The sequence below is a fragment of the Scleropages formosus genome, chromosome 8 (genome assembly GCF_900964775.1).
Source record: "Scleropages formosus chromosome 8, fSclFor1.1, whole genome shotgun sequence".
Classification (NCBI taxonomy): Eukaryota; Metazoa; Chordata; class Actinopteri; order Osteoglossiformes; family Osteoglossidae; genus Scleropages; species Scleropages formosus.
In genome coordinates, this window is record NC_041813.1 from 26,486,170 (window position 1) to 26,503,154 (window position 16,985).

Below are 16,985 nucleotides of genomic sequence, written 5' to 3' on the forward strand. Positions count from 1 at the left end.
AATCTGTGATAGTTATAAGCATTTATGAAAATTTTGTACTGCCTATTTGTCTTGTGTGGGGTGGTTTGTTGCAACATATTCACAGATTTAGCCTAAAAGCAAAAAGTTCCTCACATTTTTCCATCCCATCGAAACAGTACAAAGCAGGGCAAAGTAAAATCGTACAGCTCAAGGAAGAGAGAAACATTTATCACATTTTATTACAATAAATTTTTACAACCGTACAGAAAACATTCGCACAAGTCATTCTGTGAACTACTTTGTGTCCAGGACAAAACAGACAGGTGGAAGCCCTCACCAATTCAAGTCAGACACACAATCCAACAGCACTCCTAACTGGGAGAGCTCATGCTCACAAGAACTCGCCTTAGTAGCAGGAAGCATTGTGTGTGTGCTGATCCAGTGCCTTCAACAGATGACTACGAACAGTACAGACTAAATTTTACTTTTCAAAACCTGAAGTTAATGGGGGCAAAGTATCAAAAGTGTTTGCCGAAGCAAATCCATAGTACATAAAACTGAACCGTCTTTACTAACCCTGGCATCCTCTTCTTCCACTGCAGGCTGAGATGCTTCTTACCAGATTTGCTACTGAAACACAGACAGGCTGGGGACTATACGGGGTGCATTAATCTTCAAACCTAGTGCGATCTGCTGGTCAGGCTTCAATATCGACCACCCTGAGACATTACTGGAGGCCTCATACCCATAGGTGGTCTAGGGGGTACGCCCTGATAAGGAGGCACCATTGGGGGTCCCTGAGCATACGGAGGCATCCCACCTGGCATGTACCCAGGCATCGCCTGTGGTGGACCACTGTATTGTCCTGTAACACAGACAAAAACATCGTGTTGCAGTAAGTCACATCACATTTTTAATAAGGACAGCTTAAAGTCTCACCATGCATCAGCATGAGCTGGGCTCTCAGCTGAAAACAAGCAACAGCACCTGCTCTCTGAAAGAAGTTACCCTTCCTTGGCATAACAAGGCTCCTAGTCAAACCCCATTACGCTTGTCAAATAGTAAATGTAAATAGTGGTACCGCTCAGCTAATGCATACAGGGCAAGTTAGGGGACAAGCTATAAAGGGCATACCGTGCATGGGGGGCCTCATCCCAGGCTGCTGCGGGGGCATCATGGGCCCCATTGGTGCACCCGGCGGGGCAGACAAGTGGGCCTGTCCCGGCCGGGGGATATTCCGCTGATACCTAGGCAGCTGAGCTCGCATTTCCTCCTATTAAGCCAAAAGGACAACATAAAAAAACAAAGAGAGGTGTTAAAGCTGCTGGCAACAGGGTCTACTGATTGGCCAAAAAAAATTACGCATGAGAAGAAATACATACATACAGAGGATTGCATTATATATTAAGTACTTAAATATTACAGGTACATTACTTACTGTTAAAGGGCAAAATGAAAAGTTAACGATGTAATGCAGAACTTACCAGTGAGATATCCTCATCAGGGTGGATCAACTTACTGGTTGCACTCGTGGTAGTGAGGGTGGCAGGCTTACTTGTCACAGGGGTCGCCGGCTTGGACACAGCACTGTTAGCATTAGCGGCAGAGGGAGAGGGCTGGGTGTACGCTGGGAACGTAGCCTTTGGTGGATCAGTGGATGCAGCAGGTGCCCCCAGGGGCTTGAAGTCTGCACCAACTGGCGCTGACACTGCTGGCTGCGTCTGCGTGGAGGGGAGGAGGCTTGAGCCAATCCGGGCTTGGGTTTGATGCTATGAACTCACACTTGCACTAAATGCCACAGCACTCCAAAACAACTGCTGGGGGTACAATGTCCACATTGATACATTGTTTGGTGGAAAACTTAAAACAATGGCGCATAAATCTCCACAAATACAGCACTGGGGTAAAGGGGGGTTATAAAATCTGAAATCAAATTCTGTCTTTGGATTTATGTAGATAAAGTTTAATGGAACTGAAACGCTTAAGTTTTCTTTTTCTCTCCTGCATACTGAAGTTATCTTTCTCACACATGCAGCAAGGTGCCTAAATGCTAAGAACCACCTTTTTAAAGTAGGCAAAGCACATTCTGCCAAACACTGCATTGTGAAATTTGTAAGGCGTGAGTGATGATTATGAATAGCACCTCAGCTTTAGTGCAAGCAATTTGCTGTATGCTATTACAAGGCTGTGCCCTTTCAGCTTAGCCCTAAGCTCACAAACTGACTTCTGCGTACTTGTGCCGTGCTAGGAAACAGAGGTTTAGGGGACGCTGACAGCATATCTGTACTTGGAGAGGCTGTACTTGTGCTTGGAACACGAGTCGCCATCTGCAGCATGAAAAAATTGCAGAGGGTAAAACACCTGGCAGGAAGGTTTGCCAACTGCAGCCTTACAAGTCGCAGGGAAAAAGATCTTAGGAAAGGTGGTGGTTTAATCCATGTTAACCACCAACTCAACTTTTTAGTCTATAAGTTATCACCATTATTTGTGCAAATCATAAATCCCATAAGACCATTTAGATTCTAATTGTGGGGGAAAAAAATTCTAAAAACAATAATAATGTTTAAAAAAAGCACTTGTAACAGAATTCCATGCAGCCACCCACAGAGCAGGTGGGTTACACCATACCTGGACTGCACTGGGGAACAGTGGTTTGGTGACAGCAGGTGGGGCCACAGGTGCTGTGGCTATAGGCGCCGCTGGCCCACTGAGCATGCCGGGTGCTGTGACAGTGGGGCCCTGGGGCATATGAGACATACCTGCCCGGTGGTCCATGGGATGTGGTATACCTGACCGGGGGAGTGGGGGGACACACTGTAGTATCAAATCCATATCATTCAGAATACTCATTCGGCCTTAACAAAGGTCTAACAGCAGAGGTATCAATGAGCTCAGTTTTGTCCTACTGACCTTAGGCAACAAACATGCATCTTAAAATCCTCAGCACTCATTTATTACATGAGTTGGAAACTTATCACCAGACTCGCTAACGCAAACATGCATTTCTTGGGGACTGGCATTTTTAAGCAAGTCTTAAATACAGAATAAGGAAGCAAAAAAGTAACATGGCTCATGGTCACGAGTCTGCTTTTTCACAAGAGTCTGGAAACAGTAGAGACAATAATGCAAATAAGGTGGCCCAGACAACGGAAACCCACCTGGATGCATTCCTGGCATCATAGGGGGCATCCCTGGTGCAGGGGGCATCATACCACCCATTGGCATCATTCTGTTAAAACATGGGAGTCACAAACACAGACAATAGAACAAGGTAACATCTTCCTCCACAGAGGACACAGGGATACTGTCCCCTTGACAATGGAAGACCTACCCTGGGGGCATGCCTGGCATTACAGGGGGCATTCCAGGCATCATAGGTGGCACGCCTGGCATCATGGGAGGCATGCCTGAAAAGGGAAAACATAACCAGCTTCTGTACTAGCATCCCTTTTGCCTTGAACAACAGAGCTTCATTTCTACATTGACTAAAAGGGATGCCTACTACTTTGCTACTATTTAGCAAACTGAAAAAGTCACTCTAAATTGACAGAAAAAATCACGGGATATTCAGACCAATGGCCATCAATACAGAGTTCTGAATCTGAAAATCTCTCAAATTCCACAGGGCACAGCAAAGTGCCAAGTAACTAAAAAGAGACTGTTACAGTTTGCATACCTGAGTAAGCACCCTGAGGCATTCCTGGAGCTCCGGAGACTGGAGTCATGCCTGGCTGGGTCATGGTGGGGGTAAAGCCTGCCTGAGGCTGAGTGGCAGGTGCTTGAAAAGAGGGACCAGCCTCCTCATCATCTTCATAATCAGAGTCCTCTTGATTGTTCTGCTTCTTCTTTTGACTCTCTGGTTAAAAATAAAAAAAAATATATAAATACAGTGGTCAAACCTGAAAAAAACTTACATTATTACTCTCCCCCTTAGCTAATGCTTTTATTCAAATCAAAGTCCAATTTTATCTTAACAGCTTAATTACAGCAACTATTGGCTGTCTCCTTCTGGGACTTGAACCAGCAGCCTTCACGTTATAAATCTGGATGCTTTAGCAATACATTATACTTATTCATCTAGATGAAAATTTCAGCATAAATTGCCCATTTATGAAGCTGGGTAATTTTTTACTGGAACAGCTTTTGGGTACATTTATTCATTTAGCAGATACTTCCCTCTTACAATGCCACTCACAATAAACACTATGCTATATTCAGCCTTAACGGTTTCACCCAAAGTAACAAACTGTAGCTCGTAAACTGTAGCTCGTGTGTTAAGAGTCTATCACACATAACACACCATAGTAACATACTCATACGTACACGCACGCACACGAGCACACAAACTATGGGCAACTTAGTATCACCAATTCACGTGAAACATGAGTCTTTGTACTCTGGAAGGAAACTGGGGCACTGGGAGGAAACATGAACGAGGGGAAAATATGCAAACTCCACACAGACGGAGTGGGGATCGAAAAGATGCCCTTTCGCACCACCCAGGGGCTGTGACAACAGTGCAACACTCTGTGCCACCACATCACTCAGAACTTTACGAAGGGTATTTTAGCAAGAGGCAGGAATTGATGACCTGCAGTCACTGTGGATTGCGCACATTCTGACAAATCCAATTTTACATTTACTCAGCACTTTTCTCCAAAGAGACGTACAACTTAAAAAGAAAAGCTCAAGGAACCCCCCCCCCCAATCCATGTGACTTGAGCAGTATTTATGAAGCACTGTCAGCGGCTATGACCGTATAAAGTGAGCCTTCACTGAATTGGTGCCAAAAGTACCTTGTGTCTTTTGTTCCAGTACACGCCGCCGCTCCTCCATGTCTTTTTCTGGAATGCCCTCCATACCATAGATTTCTAATTCAATATCCGTCCGGCCAGGTATTGCATTAGGGACCCCATCAATGGTTTCTTTATGGACCTGCACATGGAAAAAAGATGTGATCATTAGACTAGTTTAGTAAAGGACCAGCAGAAAAGTGAAACTCAAAAAATAAGAATTTTAATTAGAACTTACCTGCATACAGTGGATGGCTAACCCAGGACCTGTATACAGTTTCTTGTGGCATATGTGACATTTGAAGTGTTTTGCCTTCTGATGCTGGATAAGAATCTTCTCATCATCAAAGTCTCTGTTGCAGTACCTTTGTTGTGAGTTAAGATCAAATCTTCCAAATGAATTACTGTCATGGTCAACACACCGTTTCTAACATGCGACATCTAAACCCCTATTTGCTGTCAAAATAAAGAATGAAATGGTCATACGAGTGGCTATAGCAGTTTATTACCGTTAGCAGCATATAAATAGTATGGTTATTAAAGGGAGGTACAGATGAGAATCATGTCACAAAGTACAGAACAGATTCAGGTTGGACAAAAATATTCGACACACCGGAAGTGACGAAATTGCCTTTTCGGTTTTACATAATTCTTGGTAAAAATTGAAGTTCTAACCAAAACAACATGAAACTAACACTACAGTCCGGATTTAAAACGTAACACATATTACTTTCTCTACTTTATGAATACAATTAAATGAAGAAGATTATACAAATTTAATATACAGCCATCGATGCTCCTCCACTCAACAAGCTTCTAACCATTTTCGATAAGTTTTTGCTCACTAGCTTATAACGGATAGGTGATCATAATCACCACTTCGAAAATAGCCGCCCCTTCCCTCTCACAACACAGTAAAAATATAGTCTTTAATTATATTTATCGATTCAGAATCTGTCACAAGCCGCACACACAGGGCTGAGCCTGGGCCTAACAAAATCCCTTTTGACTACATTTGGCTTCTCATACACCTAAAGAAAGGATACCAACACCATGGCTTCATCTGCTTCTTCTTTTTTCTTCCCATTGTTTATCCTAAAAAGCTTTCTAAGCAAATGCTACCGTTGTATACACAGGAAACAGCCAGACTACTACAGAAAATGGCGTGTGAACTGAGACCTCAAAAAATTACCCACAATGCATTGAGACGCGTTTAAGAACGCATGCGCCAGTCGAAGGGTAATGATCACGTGTTTTGCGAGCGCCTGTTGTGCTTTGTTGCAGTATATATGTTATTACGATAACTACACGTCCAGTCAAATGTAGCGAAATAGAATGCCTCAGTCCGTATGGGTACCTGTTATTTTTTCCTTAATATGCATAAATAAAGTTGCCAATAGTTCTTAGTTTAAAACACGTAAAATGCTTAGGATATTTATAGTACTCAACATAATTTTCAGTTAGATCGTAAAGTTCTAACTCCATAATTCCTGGCTACATTTTGAAATGTTTTCTATTTGACAGATATTAATATAACAGCAACATTGGAACCATTCGCCGGGAGCCGGTGTGGAACACGGACACTTTATCGGTGGAACCCTCACTATCATAACAATCCGATCGTTCGTCGCTGTGCGGCTGTGCAGCTGTCAGTAGCAGTGAGGTAGCAGCTGGCAGGAGGCGGGAGTCGGCAGTTGGCCGAGACCTGGTCGAAATGTTCACCTCACAGACCTCCTCTTTCCAGGACTCCATTGACGTGGAAGAAAAGGACACGGATTTCGACAACGAAGAAATAACGCAACAATTAAACTGTTATTATTCGATCTATTTCTATCAAAACAGGTATCGCACGCATGGATGTCCGACAAGTGTATTCCTGCACTGACCTTTGACAAAGGCTTTGTTTTGTAAAAAAACAAAAAAAAAAAAAAAAAGAAACCCTCTTACTCACGGATGATTTATACCTGCGCTGAGTATAGATGTAATGATTTATAATACGGTGTTTTGTGCTAGAACAGTTTGCAGGGTGTTTTTCAGAACACAAAACTGGTCCAGCAGCAGGGAATAAAAAAGAAAGAATTCCTAATTTTTTTGCAAACCATTTCCTCTTGACGAAGAAGTGTCGTTTCAAACGTTTGTATGTAGTATATATACAAGATTCTAACTTTACTTTTTAGACTAATAACTAGTTTACCTAATAATTCCAAAAAAGTCTCACTACCTGACAAATGAAACTTGTCAGAATTCAATCCACGTCATCGTACGCTATTTAGAGTTGAACCGAAAGCAGCGCATGTGGAAGGCCTCCAGGCCAAGAAGTCTGGTATTGGTGACCTTCCAAAATATGCCATGGGGAGGTTTCTTTCAATCAGAGGTTGATAGTTTCTTCATGTCTGAAATACACAACAATGTCATTCTGCTTACAACTGCTACAAAACAATGTTTGGGAAATCATTTCTTGTCTAGGGCTGACGTATCTGAAGACCATGTGTCTCAGGGCCACAGAAGAACAGAATCTACAACAAGTCAGGAGGAGTTCAGGTAAAGATGATTCTCTCTGTACCGCAGTTTTGTGGAATTTAGTGCTGTGCTTCAGCGTGTTAAGAAGGATGCTGAATGTTTGCCTTCGTTATTGGACTACAGCATGTCAACGTGATGACCTTACTGGGGTACGGACTCCACTAAACGTTTGTCCTGTATAAGCTGCCCATCCATCTAAAACCCCCGTACTCACTAGCCCTGTGTTCTACAGCCTGTCTCTCGTGGACACCAGCTTGCCCGCGGAGGCCGAACCAGAGTTGCGCTGCTATATTTCCCGGCGCCTGAGCAAAGGAGCCCTTCTTGGGGGGATGGGCAACATTGCCACAGTGGACCTCAGGTGATGACAAGGATCCTCGGTGAAAAGTTGACGTTGTGTTTTACTCTCACGCAGGGTCATGAACCAATAAACTAGTTTGTCATCCATTCAAGCATGTAGCAGCCATGTTGTGTGCTTCGTAAAACTGAGCCTTGTCTAACTTGTTGGGGAATTGCAGCTTGCCAGAACAGGCAGTTGGCTGCTACTGCTGCCTCCTGGAGCCTGATAGAGCCCAAGATCAGGCTGAAGACGAGGACAACGGTGCCTATGTTGTGTGCCTCCTAGGTGGCTCAGAGAAGGGCCTCAATCTATATCCTTTCCCCCAAAATTGAAGTCATGAGCGCATTTACATTTACGTTTATTCATTTAGCAGACGTCCAAAGCGACGTACGTCTCAGCAAAAGTACAATTTATGCATTACATTAAGAGAAAGAGACACAGCTACAGACACGTGACTCAAGTAAACCTAGTTTGTTGCCTACCGCTTGCACGTAACAGTTGAAACATACAGAGACCTGATCAATTCTATAGATTTCTGCCAGCACTATATTAAATTTACAACGATAGGATTCTCATTTTATTCATTGTGATAGAATGAGTGGTCAGCCTCTGAAATTCCCTTGATTCTTAACCAATGGAACATTCAGACTAGAACTGGACAAGTATGTGCAAGGCCTGCGTAGCAGTCTGAGTCCTGAGGTAAGGGCTTGTGTTTTGTTGAACCTTTCCATGGATGCAGTGTGACTGAGGCCTCGGTGTCGATATTGCAGCTGCAGAATCTGGAGACTGAGATCAGACCCTACCTCAGCCGATGGTATGAAGAGTCTGTTATGCACGTCCACAGAGTGGTGCAGCTAGTCCAGGGAGACGTTGCCTACTTGCTCCATGCCGTGAGTAACCCCTGATGCCTAGCTATCAGCATTCCAGTCCTTTCATAACTCAGTCTGTCCAGGTTTTACTTAGGGATGATTTCTTTCCTTGTGCAGTCAATGATCTGAACTTGGGGTTAAGTTACACTGATCCTGACTAATTTAAAGAAATTTGACAATTTAACGTCCTGAGACTATTGTCATTTACGTCTGACAGGCTTATAATTAAAGCAGTAATATTCATTCAAGGGGATCGAAGGGAATGAAAATTTTTTTCTGATATAATCCTAGCTGTACAACTGAAATCACACAAATCCCAAGTAGTAAAACACATTTCATTGTAACATGCTGCCAAGTAGTCTGATAGCTGCATAATTCCGCTTAGTCATACATGTGTATAGGAGATAGTTGTACTTTAAGCCTTTATAATCCCATTATGGTTATTGTGTGTTGCAAAATGGTAAACTATTCCAGTGTACAACTACCATATACAGCACATCAATTTGACCCTGGTGTACATGGTCTAATGCAATATGAGATTTACTTGTGCCCCTGTTGAATGTCAAAGGCTCTCAGTCACACCCATGTGGAAGTTAGTGGAGCAGACGAGAGAACCGAGATGGACATAGCCAGGTAAGGGGTTAGGTGCCCTGTCCAACACCACATTCATTAAAATGTAAGTGGAAAACATTTCCTTTAGAACTTAGATGTACTGGATGAAATGTTTCAGTCACCGTATACTTGGTTATCAAAGGAATGAAATAACTTGAATGTAACTATATAAGTGCGAGAAACAAACTTTTTTCAGAGTTCACTTGTAGCCAGATTGTCAGCATCAAATCTATTCCATCCATGACACAGTGGTATTCAGTTTGAGGATCACAGTGACCCCAAACTGCTCTTACGGTTGCAGGTTCATCAAGGCAGCCAGTCTACAAGGCCTGGCTACAGAGGAGGCCACTGCAGCATCTTTGTGTAAATCCCCCACCAAAGAGTCGCAGGTGGACCTGCTCATCGACTGCTCCTGCTCCCCGCCAGCCCTCACCAATGCAGGTCTGCCCTGTTCTACAGCATCCCCAGCTTAAAACAAAGTGTAACTGAGCTGCTTGCAGAAGTCCCGGTCTGCTTTTCACATAGTTGCTTGTGGCTGTTTTCAAAACAATTGCTCACCCTCTCCACAGTCAGTAACCGCTTCTGCGATGACTGGATCCAGGCCTTCCTGAATGCAGCTGAGCGCTGCAACCCATTCTTGCTGCGGCAGATCTTGGAGAACTTCAAGCTCAAGGTGCGTTTTCACCATCCTTCAGTTTCCCATAGGCAATTATTGACTTATGTTGCATTTCACTTTTATTCTGGAGGGCAGCAGAGGTATTAAACACACGTATTAAAAATTTTAGTTAGGAATAGTATTCTTTAATTGCGGGCATGGCCAAAAGATTGCCTGTTCCGAGACAGGAAGATACCATCTGTTCAACCTTTCAAATAGATTGCTAAACTTTGATTCAGGAAAATGTCCAGCTCGGACATATGGATAAATGCTACGTTGTGCTGTTCCTGATGAGGATTTTGGCCAGTTCCCAAAGCTTATGGCCATATTTGAGAATGGGGATATAGGAAAAAAAACAAGTGTACCCTGCACAAATTCTGGTTACTGGAAACCACTGCTGGGCCAGGCAACATAAGACAGTGGGGCTCACCCCAAAAATGTCAATGTGAAGCACCTGCTAGGCTTACGAATTGTAAGGTCAGACCTGGGTTCAGGTGCGCTGCCAGCCAATTGGCAGGCATGAATTCCATGGATTTAGACAGACTGCTGTCCATATTCCTTTAATGTACTTTGTGTTAGCAAATACAGAGGGTTGCACACAGTATCGTATGACGATAGAGCCATAATATTTCCTGCTCACAGGCCATTCAGGACATGAACAACCTGAAGAGATTCGTCCGCCAGGCAGAGATGAGCCACTATGCACTGTTCCGCTGCTGCCTTTTTCTTCAGGCCTGCGGGAATGGCGATGTGTTGTTGCGAAATGCACGGGCCGAGCACAGCGGTCTGCCTGAGGCCTGCAGCATCATCCGGGTGCTGGAGGAGTTCCTCGGCGAGCAGGCTCAGGGTGTCCGCTGCTGATGTACAGCAGAATAGCAGCAAAGGAGCTGGAGCTGAGATCTGATTACGTTTAGGGTTCAGGTTTTGGAAGCAGCCGCTTCTGTTGTATCCCTGAGTGGAATACTCTTGTTGAACTAGAGTTATTAAAGTAAGAGGTTAAATTGACACGAGTCACTTGGATAAAATTGTCTGCTAAGAAAATAAATTACTGGACAGTAAGGGATAACATGACAGAAATCCTTGCTTTGCCATCCAGGCTCATTTGTAGGCCATGGGGATATAAATACTTCCATGAGGCCATACTAAGCCACACTGTCAGCCTCCAATAAAAGTAAGGACAGAAAATCACATGGTATCTCAAATATTACCTTTGAACTGTGACTAAGTTAAGGACCAATTCCTACCATTACTTTTGTTGTTTCTATAAATTAGTTAACTTGCATGTTAAAATAAGTGTATTCTGTTCCAGCTTTTAATTTTTTTTTGAGAAAACAAAAAACTGAAGGGAAAAATGTATCTTGATGTCAACCTGTAGCAAAACAGTCATTAGCTCTTTGCTGTCAGCTCAGTTTCCTTAGTATTGATGCAGACAGTGGTCATTTGTTTGTATTCTGTACTTAAGCTCAAGTGTACAAAACATTTGTGATGAAATACTGTGTAATTTCCACAAATTTACATGCATGCACTACAGACTGTGTTTAGTACCAAGAAGTTTGCATTTGAGATAATGCATTTTACAGCTGTGATTTTGTTAAATGATGTACATGATTTTCTGCATCCTAAAGTTTTATTTGATGTTGTTATATCCGGTAATGAAGACTACATTTATATTTACCTCTTGAGGCATTTACTGCTTGAGTTAAAATAATGAACCCCTTCCATTGATATATGATGCTACGTCTGTTTACTTCTGCAGTAAAGGGTCTCGCCAACAATGTATATTTTAACAGTAACACTGAAAGAAACATGTCACTTGAAAGTCATGACAGTGGTGTCATGTGATGAAGGTTCAGCTAATGAAAGTGAGGTTCCGCTGACTGACAACACACCACTTATGTCTAACCCTGCTAACGGCGCATGACCACCTCACCGTGCAATGCATCATTTCTTTTGTGTAACATTGTCTTTCATGAAGCGGTGACGTAATATAAATAAAAACAAATGGCATGTCCTGTCGGGTGAATTTTTGATGCGTGCAAGACATTTACATACATGTGCCTTTATTCATTTAGCAGGTGATTAACTTGTACAGAGCAGACACTGTGCACACATACTTCCCTAGATTCCTTGCAATCTTTCAGTAACTGATAAACCAGGGCAATATAACACATCCACCTGTGCGCATACTTCGGGCAACTTGCACTCCCCAGTCTACCCGAGACGCATCTCTGAACTGTGGTCGGAAACCAGAGCGAATAGGGGGAGCGCATACTAGCTCAGCACAGGCACTCATATTCAAACCCACATACTAATACACAGCTAAGGTGCCGTGAGGTACCAGTGCTACCCACTCTGCTACCATGCCTGACAAAAACTCATAATATACAATTTCATCGGTATATTGTATTACTCAAATTTACATTTACATTCACTCATTTGGCAAATTACACGACTCGCAGAAAATTTCCTCACAATGACCTCAATTCAAATCACACTCCATTAAAACATTTCAGATTTTCATAAAGAGTATTACTTCTTAGATGACAATCTCAAACCCGCTGCACCTGTTATCCTTCCTTGACTTCAGCTGCCCAACTGACCAGCGAGTCCCTTCTCAGTCGCCACATTCCATCGTAGGCGAGAGCGTCGCTGTGTGCCGAGCTCTGACTATCGGACTGGACCTCTGTAATAAGAGACAGCTATTACTCCTGGGGACCCCAGACTCCCCTCCTTCCTCAGGATGACCAAGGTGCCAAAGAGTCTATCAGTTTAAAATCTTCTGCAGCACTTGGAACTAAAACACTGATATATCGCATCACTGATTTGTGAGCAATTTACTACAAATAACAAGTTTCTAAAACATCTTACTGCCTGGGCAGGAGGGTGCATATTTTTGCATGAACTTCCAAACAAGTTCCATATAGTGAAATAATCTTACTCCTCCTCTGAAGTCTGAATTTTTTCTACTGTAAAAAATATTTTGGATAAAAGCATCCTCCAAGAAATTACCACCACCCGCTAACATTTGATTCTATTCACAAGTATTACTGCGGCTTATTATAAAATCATTCAAAGTCTAAGCACGGAGGCTTACCGATGGTTTGCTCAGAAAATTTCTTCAGTAAGGACTGTGGCACATCGTAAATGCTCTCTGTGCATTCCCGATATTCTGCGATATTAGCAAAAAGAAATAGCAGGCAACAGTTATTAAATGAAAAAAGACAATTGCACCTTGGGGATAATCCTCAGAACGTGTTTTGGGGAAATTTAACAGAAACAATTAACGTGATCTTGAATCAGGCAGTCAGACTGGAATAATGCGAGGTCAGTCAAGAGCTGTCCTAAATTCCATCCCAGTCGAGTAGAACACCTGGAAACAGCTGGAAAAGGGGAACCTGACTGGCTGCTGTGAGAGCAACAAACCCTTACCTTGAACCCCGGACTTGTCCGAGTTCCTGTAGGAGAGAGGGTAGTCATAGATGTCTTCAGCCAACGCTCTGTCCGCCGCGTCAACGTTACTGCTGTTGGCTGCGGATAAGCAAAGCTCCAAAATTGAATAAAAACTGTTTCATCCCATTTTACTTTCCAAACAGATTAAATTACAAAGGGGAAAAAAAAAACGCTGACAAGCGGTTTAGAAAATGTGTATATGTGTGTGTGTGTGTGTGTGTGTGGTATAAAGCAGAATATAAGTGTAGCAGAGAGCCTATTCAGACATGGCTCCTGGATTTAGCAGATAAAGTTCTGAGATGTTTCATACTGCTACAGTGATTCTTAGAATAGAAATTGTGTACTTTAAAGAAAATTCTAGAAAAACACACACCTCTCCTAGGTGGTGGAACAGCATAATAGTCCTCTTCTCCCTCTTCATCTACTGGCTCCTCTGTCCTCTCTGTAAACAATGTCCTTACACCATTAGTGCGGTACTCCACACAAAGTTCCAGTCAAACTGGAAGTTCCAACCATCATGCCACGAACCTTGGAATTTGTGACTAACACGGCCTATGTAACGACATAAATGCTGTTTTGATTCCAACAGAGATCTAATAAGGTGGCTGAATTATAGACGGCTAAACAGACGCCTCCTGTGCTGTATGTCCGGGCATGAATTCAAATCTGGTTCGGTCTGCGTGAAGTTTGCGTGTTCTCGCGCACGTTTGCAGGAGCGTCCTCCAGGAGCTCTGGTTTCCTCACACGCTGTAAAGACGTGTTTTGGGTGAATCTGAGATTCCAAATTGCCCGTAGCGTGCGTGAGTGAACAAGTGTCTGCGATTGCTCGTCCTGTCCAGAATGTACCGTGCCTCACGCACTATGGCTCCAGGATAGGCTCCAGACTACCACACCCTGAATTAGGACAAGCAGCTACTGATAAGCGAAGGATGGTTACATGTTTTAAAATGATTGGTAAGAATTACGTATTCCAGTAGGTATCAGTGAAAATGGTTGTGGAATCAGTTCCTTGTTCTGAATGTACCCATCATTTAAATAATGAATCACTCCTTTACTTCACAACGGGCACAATGTTCTTACCCTTTCTAAGTTCTAGTGTTTCGTAAAGGTCGTCCTCCTTGGCAACATCCATTTCCTCCCAGTGCTGCTTCAAGGACCTCCAGTTAACGTAATCATCAGTAGGTTCTGAAATTCCTAGCAAGGCAGAATAGTCAATGCGTTCACTTCGAAACAGCTCCTCGGTTGGATACAGAGTATGAAAATCAGCTTTTATTATGTTTCAAAAAGTGGGTCTTTGGGGTGCTTTGAAAATATCTCGAGTTAAAATGAGGTGACAAGGCTGATTTACACATATTTATAAGTGAATAGACCAAAAAATAACGAAGGCGAAAAAAGGTTTCCTTAACGTCCGAGGTGATGAAGGGAAGGTTTCGCTGGCTTCGTTCACGGTTTACCAGAGTTACGGGTCTCGATCTCTTCGAATCCTGGTGAATCCCACTGGCCAAAGGAAGTGGAAATGCCGACGCCATTCAGCACCCCTTTTCCGCTGTCGGAATCACTGCTGCCCAGCGAGATACCCTCCTCCTCCTCCAGCTTCTTCTCTCCTGGCCCCCGCCTGGAAAACGTTTCACTCATCAGGGTGATAACAAGGGAGCGTGACAGAATGTGGAATCCTATCTGCTGACCAAGGTATCTATAGGAATTTTACCCAAAGCGACTTGAAAGGTTTGCGGTTATCACGTATAGCGTGGCCGGATATGAAACTACGCTGCTTTGCTCAGAAAAGCCCTTCCTGGAAATCGAACAAGCAACTTTAAGCACTACTCTCCCTGCTGTACTGTATGGAGAAACGTAAAAGGGAATAAGGCAAGACGTACCAGACGGAGGTTGGGTCCGCACACGTCGGACCAGATGTCCCTATGGCCTTCCACAGACTTGCCACCCAAGACTGCCGGAGGTGTTCGGATTCCGCAGCCTGGTTCCGGCAGACGGGACGCAGCGATGGGAAGGGATATGCAGTTAACGCGAGCTGCGTCGGGTCGGAAGCAGTAAAGAGGGGCTTTCCACACAGCAGCCACGAACAGAAGTATTCTTCAACAAGTATACAAGCGAGTACAATCGGCCCGCACTCCACATGGGAGACGCCTTTCCCAATTCCCTTTTTCACAACAAACGGCACTCTGTGCTCTCGGTTTCATCGCGCAACCGAGGCCGTTCGGCGTCGTCTGGGAAAGTCTCCTCTGCGCCGTATCACATCCTCAAAGCCTAGCTTTGCCAAAGTGGCTGGCAGAGGGGTTGTGGGTAAAAAGCAATGAACTCACCAGCAGTTTCTTCTTGCCATTTTTCATGTTGATCTCAAACACATAGCGCTTGCCCTCAGCTCGATTTACCTTGCGCACAGACTCCACCTGCACCGTGAAGCATTTATTACATAGCTGCATTTACCATATTCATGGTTTACCTTTCGTTTATATTAAGATTCTTGGGATGTCCCTGTAAAAACGATTTACACTTTCTCATCGCAGTATGTCTTGTATTGTAGATACATATAGTTTTGTTTGAATTACAAACAGAATATTTAAATACTCACTCACTACTGTTAACCGGTTGTCCAAGTCAGAGTTGCAGTGGTCCGGAGCCTATCCCGGAAGTATAGGGCGCAAGACTAGACGCGGTACAACCCAAACGGGATGCCGGTCCATTGCAGTTTAAGTAAATTGGTCAAGTCATGTCAGTTTTACAGTACTGAGAGTTAATTTGAATGATGGATTAATCTGCTCCAAGTACTTCTTTTGACAGATACAACATTAGAGTAACCATGTATAAAACTCACCATGCATAAGTAATACTGTCCTCTAAGATTTATCTGCAAAAGCAAACAGACAAGAGCAGTTCCAATGAGCAGGACACAAATGGTGCAGCGTTAAGCAAAATAAAGAAGGAATCTTAACCAAATGTACACAGAAATACATATACGCCACTTGGATACTTGCAGTGCCACAGCAGTGCATTCTGGGGGGAGCAGTTCAGATCCAGAATAACTTACAGCACGTCCGTCTTTCTTTGAGTAGAAGAACAATGTCGTGCTTTCCAGCCGGAACCAATATGTTACCCACTTCATCTTCTGAAAAAGTGGGTAAGATTTGCTTTTCAAACAGTTTTTAACCACACCGTCATTGTGTTGTTCAGAAGTATAGTCAATGTAGAAGATGACTGAGAAATTCAGTTTGGTAACTCCAATGAGGAGTGCAACGAGGGCAAAAACGCAGTCTGTGGACAGCCGAACAGCGCAGGCACTGTGGAACAAAGAGGCCCACCTCTCCACTTTCATTTCATCAATTTGCTTTAAACACTGAGATTTCATAACAATGTTACACCATTTCATAAACCATGCAGCCATTTAAACCTGAGGTCAGGAGAAACACTTCGGAATTTTTCAAGTTTTGCCATCGCTGGCCTGTAAATTGTTCATCACTTTCTCTGCCAATGAGTTCCACAAGACAAAACTTACCATTTTGTCTCTCCTCTTCCTCAGGTAGCCTTCAAACAACAGCTCTTGTTCCGCCATAGACTTTTTGATGTCGTCTCACTCAACCCCAGGGTTGTACTGCAGGTTCGTTTTAGTGATCACCTTTTCTAGACACAACTTCCCCTTTTCAGTGGTAAAATGACCGAATTAACTTGGTACGAGATTGCGCAGTTAGATTCCCATTTCTCCGTTCTATGACGTCACCACAACGTTGTTTCAGATCTTTATTATTGCACAGGTAGCCGAACAACACTTACTG

General features: G+C 43.4%; 3 protein-coding genes across 4 annotated transcripts; 1 reads left to right on the forward strand and 2 right to left on the reverse strand.

Moving 5' to 3' along the window:
• Nucleotides 1-204: 204 nt before the first annotated feature.
• LOC108937141 (BUB3-interacting and GLEBS motif-containing protein ZNF207-like) lies at nucleotides 205-5,940 on the reverse strand. Of its 2 annotated transcripts, XM_018756902.2 has the most exons (11): nucleotides 5,801-5,940; nucleotides 4,993-5,119; nucleotides 4,758-4,896; nucleotides 3,638-3,817; nucleotides 3,293-3,368; nucleotides 3,120-3,190; nucleotides 2,590-2,750; nucleotides 2,196-2,288; nucleotides 1,446-1,682; nucleotides 1,096-1,234; nucleotides 205-826 (listed from the first exon to the last, which is right to left on the reverse strand). In XM_018756902.2, exons 1-11 carry the CDS (start codon nucleotides 5,839-5,841, stop codon nucleotides 666-668), a joined length of 1,425 nt encoding a protein of 474 aa, XP_018612418.1. In that variant the 5' UTR covers nucleotides 5,842-5,940; the 3' UTR covers nucleotides 205-665. The 2 variants fall into 2 exon arrangements, with proteins under 2 accessions (XP_018612418.1, XP_018612420.1); XM_018756904.2 differs by lacking the exon at nucleotides 2,196-2,288 and having other exon boundaries at nucleotides 206-826.
• Nucleotides 5,941-6,171: 231 nt separating this feature from the next.
• c8h17orf75 (chromosome 8 C17orf75 homolog) lies at nucleotides 6,172-11,751 on the forward strand. The gene is made up of 10 exons (XM_018756925.2): nucleotides 6,172-6,596; nucleotides 7,221-7,295; nucleotides 7,507-7,632; nucleotides 7,790-7,921; nucleotides 8,253-8,310; nucleotides 8,382-8,501; nucleotides 9,049-9,113; nucleotides 9,394-9,533; nucleotides 9,662-9,765; nucleotides 10,390-11,751. Exons 1-10 carry the CDS (start codon nucleotides 6,469-6,471, stop codon nucleotides 10,606-10,608), a joined length of 1,167 nt encoding a protein of 388 aa, XP_018612441.1. The 5' UTR covers nucleotides 6,172-6,468; the 3' UTR covers nucleotides 10,609-11,751.
• A 32-nt stretch (nucleotides 11,752-11,783) lies between these two features.
• LOC108937155 (uncharacterized) lies at nucleotides 11,784-16,815 on the reverse strand. The gene is made up of 11 exons (XM_018756926.2): nucleotides 16,709-16,815; nucleotides 16,244-16,321; nucleotides 16,031-16,063; nucleotides 15,519-15,605; nucleotides 15,075-15,172; nucleotides 14,652-14,812; nucleotides 14,278-14,391; nucleotides 13,571-13,639; nucleotides 13,177-13,275; nucleotides 12,842-12,916; nucleotides 11,784-12,430 (listed from the first exon to the last, which is right to left on the reverse strand). The coding sequence occupies exons 1-11, from the start codon at nucleotides 16,763-16,765 to the stop codon at nucleotides 12,315-12,317; spliced, it is 987 nt and encodes a 328-aa protein (XP_018612442.1). The 5' UTR covers nucleotides 16,766-16,815; the 3' UTR covers nucleotides 11,784-12,314.
• Nucleotides 16,816-16,985: the final 170 nt, after the last annotated feature.

Coding starts and splice junctions, on each gene's coding strand:
- LOC108937141 (XM_018756902.2), bottom strand. CDS start 5,841: ATGGGAAGAAAAAAGAAGAAGCAGATGAAGCCATGGTGTTG. Junction 3,818..4,757: donor ACTGGAACAAAAGACACAAG/GTACTTTTGGCA, acceptor ATTTTTAACCAG/AGAGTCAAAAGAAGAAGCAG. Junction 3,191..3,292: donor ATGCCAGGCATGCCCCCAGG/GTAGGTCTTCCA, acceptor ATGTTTTAACAG/AATGATGCCAATGGGTGGTA.
- c8h17orf75 (XM_018756925.2), top strand. CDS start 6,469: ATGTTCACCTCACAGACCTCCTCTTTCCAGGACTCCATTGACGTGGAA. Junction 7,633..7,789: donor ATTGCCACAGTGGACCTCAG/GTGATGACAAGG, acceptor GGGGAATTGCAG/CTTGCCAGAACAGGCAGTTG. Junction 8,311..8,381: donor GTAGCAGTCTGAGTCCTGAG/GTAAGGGCTTGT, acceptor TCGATATTGCAG/CTGCAGAATCTGGAGACTGA.
- LOC108937155 (XM_018756926.2), bottom strand. CDS start 16,765: ATGGCGGAACAAGAGCTGTTGTTTGAAGGCTACCTGAGGAAGAGGAGA. Junction 16,322..16,708: donor GGAAGAGGAGAGACAAAATG/GTAAGTTTTGTC, acceptor CCACTTTTTCAG/AAGATGAAGTGGGTAACATA. Junction 12,917..13,176: donor GGACAAGTCCGGGGTTCAAG/GTAAGGGTTTGT, acceptor CTAATATCGCAG/AATATCGGGAATGCACAGAG.